At 46.4% G+C, this 7,151-nt stretch overlaps 1 protein-coding gene across 1 annotated transcript in view; it reads right to left on the bottom strand.

Moving 5' to 3' along the window:
- Nucleotides 1-1,308: 1,308 nt before the first annotated feature.
- INTS1 (integrator complex subunit 1) overlaps nt 1,309-7,151 on the bottom strand; it is a 625,364-nt gene continuing 619,521 nt past the window's right edge. The window contains exon 48 of the mRNA XM_085629257.1: nt 1,309-1,973. Within this exon, the coding sequence (XP_085485383.1) occupies nt 1,858-1,973 (116 nt within the window). The 3' untranslated portion in view covers nt 1,309-1,857. The remainder of the gene's footprint in view (nt 1,974-7,151) is intronic.

The raw sequence follows: 7,151 nt of genomic DNA, 5'->3' as shown, positions 1-7,151 counted from the left end.
TGCTACTCTGTCTGTGTTTACGGTAGGAACCATTCTAGAAGCCAGTCAATAAAATGATTTCCCTTATCTTGGTTGACATAAGGTATGGCTCTTTCTCGAATGACTGTCATATCCGCCTCCCATAAAAAGGAAAGTGAGACTGCGTGTTCAATTAACCTGAAGTACAACTCCATCTCTCTCCACAGGAAAGGTGCAAAGGCATCATCAGTGAGCCACCAGGCATTCACGTGCCACAAATTGTGTGGCCTAGGCCCTGGGTAGTAAACCTCCATCTGTGCTACTGAGAGATCCAATAAGCCCAAGGAAGGATGTGGTCCCCTACCACCTCGTAAACATCTGATAACGGGAGGAAAACAATCAAGACAGGAAAAGGAACCATGAGGACTGGAGTCAAAGGTGTAGCTCTCTACAAGACCCACATACAGCCGCGTCGGTTATAGGAGTAGCTGCAGGGCGGTGACGTGGGGAGGGGGAGGGGCAGGGTGGGGGGTAGTAAACTATGGATTACGGAGGTTTACAGGTAAATTAACATATAAATTAATAAAACGAATTTCGTTGCGTGCACTGCATCCCCAAATGCGATGCAGTGCATGCAACGAAATTCTTTTTATTAAATTATATGTTAACTTACCTGTAAATCTCCGTAATCCATAGTTTACTACCTCCCACCCTGCCCCTCCCCACGTCACCGCCCTGCAGCTACTCCTACTACCGACCGCGGCTGCCCACATACATCATTAAGCTCAGAGAATCTGCTAAAGTTGAACAGTGCTCAGATAAGGGGTTCCAGATACACCAGTTCTGGTCAAAGATGGCACTGGAATCTCCCAGGGTATGGTTGAACCCAGCAGAGTGTCTGCCAGAAGGTTGGTAAGTGCCTGCAGAGTGCTGTCCACTCAAGAGGGCAGGGCATATACACTGTGTGTAGAAGGACAGTCACTTCCCTAGTCCCTACAGTATAACCAGAGTGGAACACTCAGGAAACCACAATTGGTGTGTTTCTTAGAGCTTAGGAAATGGCGAATAGCGTACTACTGGACTGCTCGTCATTTATTCTTGATATTGAGACTGCTGATGATGCATGAGAGGACCCTATAAATGCAGGCATCAGCAGTGACAACTAGGTAGGCCATATAAAACATTGCAGAGAAAATTCCCTCAAACAAATCATTTACAGAAATAAAACAACACGCACACAACTACTCCATTCTTGAATGAAATAGGCCATTATGGGTATGAAGGTTTGGTGTAGTGCAGGTGGAGTTGTGATACATTAAACGCTGACAAACATATAATAAAACAAAAAGGGAATTTGCAAAATAATTTTTTAATTTACATAAAATGGTCTACCTCCAAACACAAAGAACTGTACATTAACAATACTTGAATCAAGGACTTCTGTATGCTCTACTATGAGGATATTTGCATTTAACGGGTAACAAAGATGTGACGTACGTGTATGGTCCTAGCCAAAGCAAAACAAACGGAAAGCAAATGTGTACGGAAATCAAAAATCGTTCCAGTTCTCACTATAGTCTTTCATTCCTCTTACAGGCTGAACTTTCAGCTATCATAAATAAAATAGTATCTTGGATGTACAGACATCAAGAACATAAACGCATTTGTCTTCGCTCGCCATCTGCTTTGACAGAAACAAGGATAAATCTGGTATGTTTTCATGGTTCCCCTGCAAATCCTCAAAGTGCCAATGTTGATTCTGCTTCCTGTCCATTCCATCGGACATATTACATGAGGTAAAACTTCTCCATGTCATACTTTCCCCTGGCACATCAAATGTTCACAATAAAATCCTGCTCATTAACAAGCATTTAGTCCCAGGCGAGTTCAGCACTCTGATCACGTCAAGGCCTCCATATGAAGGACCTTCAGGGTCTCAGAAATCTGTGAGCTAGTGTCCACCTGTCCATACATTCCAACCAGAAAAGCCCTGTGCAGCAACACTGCAGCATGTTCTGTAACAAGAGAAAAGACAGTGGTTTAGGGGATCTGAATGCTATATGATAAAAAGCAAACAGAATGCCAAAAACGTAATATGCAATGCATGCAGAAAAAAGGTACACTATCTACAACATCTGCGTTAATCAAGGCTGGCGCTGAGACTTCAGTTACAAACAGACCTCTTCCCCTTCCACCCAAGAATGAACCACTCTTCGAGGACTCGCACCCCATGACTCAAAATCCATTCAAATGCGATTTAATTGGCAAGTCAAAGACACTGTTGACCTAAGTTAGCCTTTTATGTCTCTCAATGAGCTGAAAATGATCCTCACTTGATGCACGATTGTCAACTTGGTCTCAAAAAACCCTTGGACCAACTTTAGAAATGCTAGGAACTGAACTTTGAGATGGTCTCGATATGGTGAGTTAATATCATTATGTTGAGTTGTGATAATTTGTATAGCGCGCTAATCATACGTAAGGGTAGCCAGGCACTTTGCAGTCGGGTAAGCGGCTGTCTGCTTGGTGAACTTATTTGAAGAGCTAGGTCTTCAACTTCTTGCAGAACTCGAGAAGCAATGAGGAGCCTCTGTTGTGATCAGGGAGGTCTTTGCAGCTGTATTTACAGAATTAAAGGTCTGTTAAAACTGATCGCTTACACTCTCTGAACGTTTGCAGACTGAATGCAACAGGTTTTTACTAGTACCAGATCAAAGCTTCAGGAAATTTCTAGTAATGCTCGTTCTTTTTTGTTGTTGCAGTCTTTACTTATTAAAGCTTTCAAATAAGAGGTGGGTATAGAAAAGAAAAAGGGGAGCAACACTGTAGAGAGAAAACAATGGGTAGCATCCAAATCAGCCATTAGTATCCCAAAACAATATCCCCAACACCCCCTAACAATAGAGAAGGGGGTGGAGTGAATTCGGGGGTGTGGTGATTCCGGATGAGGGAACAGGTGACACATGGCTGGAGGGGGGGGAGATGGTGGGCACAGAGGTCATAGTAAGTAAGTTGTACGGGGACCCATCCGGGTCATCCAGGCAAAGACAGGGAAGAACCACCTAAGCGAATCATGCAGAGTGTGTAGCTGTGCAACAGTTGTGAGAGCACATAATGAAGGGACGTGTGAGAATGGGTCAGATGATATAAAAAAACTCACCTCAAATGCTCTTAAAAGTGTTCAGTTTATCATTGATCTCGTAGGTTACCTGTTCATGGCCAACCACCCTGCAAAGTTTGAAGAGCCATTCAGTGCATGTCGCTGAAGAGGGCTGCCGCCACCGGTGGAGAATGCAGATTTTGGGCTCTGCAAGGTACGTCGTCAGAGATCGGTGCTTAGGTGGCTTGAATTCAGGGATGTCCATACATCATGGAGAATTGCCAATGGGGGAGGGGCAGAGCAGAAGCGAGCCATAGTGACGCAGTTCTGAACACACAGTTGTCCAATAGCCAGACAAGGCCGGCAGGACAACAGGATATGGTGCTAAATACAATTATCAAACTCAATTTTCAACAGATGTTGTACGGCAGGTGCTTAGAAATCTTCAATTTCCAGGGGGACCGGTACCAATCATGCAGGATAATAAAATATAAACATTTCAGTCTAGATTCTCAGAGTACTCGGTCATGGTCAAGGAGGAGGGATGCCCAGTCCTCTGGGGAGTAGGCTTTATGGAGGATTGTCTGCCAGCATAGTCTGATTGCGAAAAGGGGGGAGCTGAGTGTGTGGCTTTATTGAGCACCCTGCATAATTCAGAGGCCACCCCCTCTGTATTGGCCCAGGGTTTGAATGTAGCGAATAACAAGGGAGGGCTGCTTCTGGAGAACAATATATGCCTATTTATCAGCAGCGGCCGGCATTGCTTGGAGGTGGGGGCGAGCGTGAGGGGTCGCGGGGGGGGGGGGGGGGGGGGGAATGTGGATAAGCAGGGGGGCTGTCGTGGGGGGGGGGTAGGGGGTTCGTGGGGAAATTAAAATAAATAAATAATATTAAACTTACCTTTCTGCCAGGTCCCGCGTCTTCTCGGCTCCTGCTCTCCTGCCTCCGATAGGAACAGGAATCGGCAGCCAGGCTCCCTCCCCATAGCCCATCACAACGCTGCATTGTGATTGGTCAGAACGCTGCCCAGCCAGGGGCTAATGGGGTGGCCATGTTCTCCATGAGAAGGGCAGAGTGCGTATGACTGGTTTGGACGGCCCGAGACGGCCGACCAAACAGTCTTTGCGCGCTCAGGAGTGGGCAAACCACTCCTTCCCTGCCCTGTTAAAAGAGCAGAGCAGCCCTAACCACCCGCCTGCCCGCAATACGCAAAGTAAACAAAATGATAATAACATTTAGTTAGTACCATTTTATGTTTTGGCTTTCTCGCACTGCGAGAAAGCAGTGGGGCAACGCTCCTCCGCCCTAGTGGAGGAGCCGCACCTGATTATTATGTTACTGCAATGCGCTTTGGCATCACTTCTGTGAATTTTTTCTGCACCCACAAATGGCAACTTAAAAGAATGAACTAAAGAACGAACACAAGCAGCTTACCAAAAGCCCAACAAACAAAAAAATACATAGAAACGAACTAACTGAGAGGCCACTCTTTTGCACAGGGAGGAGGGCGGGCAGGAATCTGTGAGGAAAATGAGAGTATCCAATAGAAACAGTGTTGCCGAAGGCAATTAACTTGATCTTCTGATGGGTACTTATTTATGCACATTCTTGACCTTTTGAAAAAGTCTCCAAGCAATGCTAACATTGAAGGTGGAACTGAGGAATGTCACCCTACACCAAAAAAGAGCAAAAAATACACAGGGCCCACTTATCAAAATGGCCACTGCTCCTTGCCAGAGGCTAGTCAGCAATGTCTGCAAACATAAGGAGCGAACACCCCTTTACATTGCCATACAAGTGCCCTTAGTTCTAGTGGAATGGGTAATCCTCCCCAAATCTTAGCTTTTTTTTAGTAAAGTTCAACGTGAGGAACAAGTTACTTACCTTCAGTAACACACTTCACCTGAGGAGCTGGTCTTATGATTTTGACTGCTATCCTGTACTTTGGTACACTGTGTGTCTTCCCCCGATTGCCCTTAAGAAGTGCCTATCGGCCTTCAAGCAGACTAAAGCCAAGATGGCTAAGTTGGAGTCCTTTGACTCTGTGGAATATGAATCCCATAATTCCGCTGAAGCTTAAAGGCATTATCTATAAGATGACGTAGTGGAGGCTCATGACCAGTCTGTCAATAAGGTCTTGACAGCCACCCTTAAACCCATCACAAGGTAACTTGAGCAATATGCCAAAATTCAGGGATGTGATCAACCGTCTGGTTCCAACTCTGGGTAAGAACTGTGAAAAAATACCAGAAGGTGAAAGACAAATCAGGCTCCTAGACGCATGCTGAAGTCCTTACTAGACTATTGCAAAACTACCTAGGTGTGCATGTCTATTGTACAGCACCTATCTTACCAACCAATTCTCAAACCTGTCAACTCCTAAGACAGGCACAGATACAGACGCTGATCAATCTAACCAGCCCGACCAAAACAAGGCCTCCCAGCTCAAACGAAAAAGGCAAGCAGATCCTGCGAACTTGGTGGGAGGCAATCGGTTAATAGCAACCCCCCCCTCATTTGACCGGGAAGACATTGTGCACCTGAGGTCGTCCGAGTGGGTTCCATCTTCCGCTGTGAGGGAATATCTGCATACCAGAATTTGAACGAACTTTGATAAGGATGTGCACAACAGGTTGTGAGCAGAAGGCCCCAGACCAGATTTGCCAGGCAGAGTTGCCAACACCCCTGATGTAGACCCCTGCAAGCTCACCTTTTTGAAAAAATATGGGAAAGACCCAAAGAAGGGTACAGACCGCGCTTGGCTTAGCGAGCCTGTCTAGACAAGCTGCAGGATGTGAAAAGGCTATTTGGTAAAATTCTGGTGTTGGCATTAAAGGTGAAAGAAACAGGGCAACCTATTGTCCCGGATACACTTGCAGGATGGTCTCAATGTGAAGTGTGCCTATAAGGTAACGCTAACTGCGCTATCTCATCAGAAAAACGTAAATCTCTGCTTATGCGCATTGACCCTAAGCTGGTTGATCTCGTCTCGGATGAGACAGGCCCGTTTGCTTGAGGACTTTCATTTGGAGACATGTTTGTCAAAGATTTCAGCAAGTTCGTCAGTACCTTTATGGCCTAGGATAAGGCTCAAACATCTTTGAGGAAAGTCTTTCAACCCCACCTTTTTGGGAGGTCCGACGAAGCCAGGGGCATTCATCATGCCAACTGCAATTTCAGGGCCCCTAAAGAGTTTAATACCTACCACATAGATTGGCAAGACATTTCCAGAGACGGAGCCCAAACTGCCAAGCCAGGTCTTCCCTGGAAAGGAAACAAGCATCCTGGGACTGGCTTCGGGGTAACACCCCTCATCAGCCAAGCTAGCTTGAATCCAGTGGCAAAGTGATCAAGGGACCCACATATGGGCATACCCTGCCAAATTAGGGCGAACAAAGCAAACACAAGGAGATGATGGACGGAGCGCTGAAACGTTTCAGACACTCACCCCCAGTCACAGATCTGGGCTGAATCCATCATTGTTCTTCAGCTCACTTTGCCACTCCGGATCAGATCCAACCATATGCAATTCAGTCTTGACCCTGTGCCTTATGGGAACAGTCCAGCCGGAACTACCAAGACAGCCGGAGATATACAAAATGCACACAAAGCTTTTCAATAGAAACAGGTAAGTAGCACGTAATACACACTGGTCACCAGGGGGAGACCAAACCAAATACTAAAATAGTGGTATGCGAACCACGGCTCGAGTCAAGACTATACCCAGAAGATGTAGAAGTGCCGGGGACCCAAGGAACCACCCGAGGTAAGTAACCAGGAGCCCCACGGAGGCCGTGTGCAGAGTGGGAACATGACCGTGGGATCAATGCAAGTCAATGGGTAAGTAGCAGTAGCAATTTTAAAGAAGGACCCTTCCCAGTGGACCCTGAAGAAACCCAGTGGAAGAGAGAAAGTTGGAGAGCCACCCCACCTGTGGATGCCTTAGAAACCAGGATACCTGCACCAGGGAAGCCGGTTGCATAGGTGTGAAGTGGCATTGGAAATCGCTGTTGAACTCAATGGAGGTCTTTATGAAGATGTCGTTGCTGGAGAAGGTGAAACTGTCCGGTGGAACCCAAAGGTGGATTCAAGA

Source organism: Triturus cristatus, chromosome 10 (genome assembly GCF_964204655.1).
Source record: "Triturus cristatus chromosome 10, aTriCri1.1, whole genome shotgun sequence".
Taxonomy (NCBI): Eukaryota; Metazoa; Chordata; class Amphibia; order Caudata; family Salamandridae; genus Triturus; species Triturus cristatus.
Note: the sequence above shows the minus strand (reverse complement) of the source record. Positions and strands in the feature narration are given on the sequence as shown.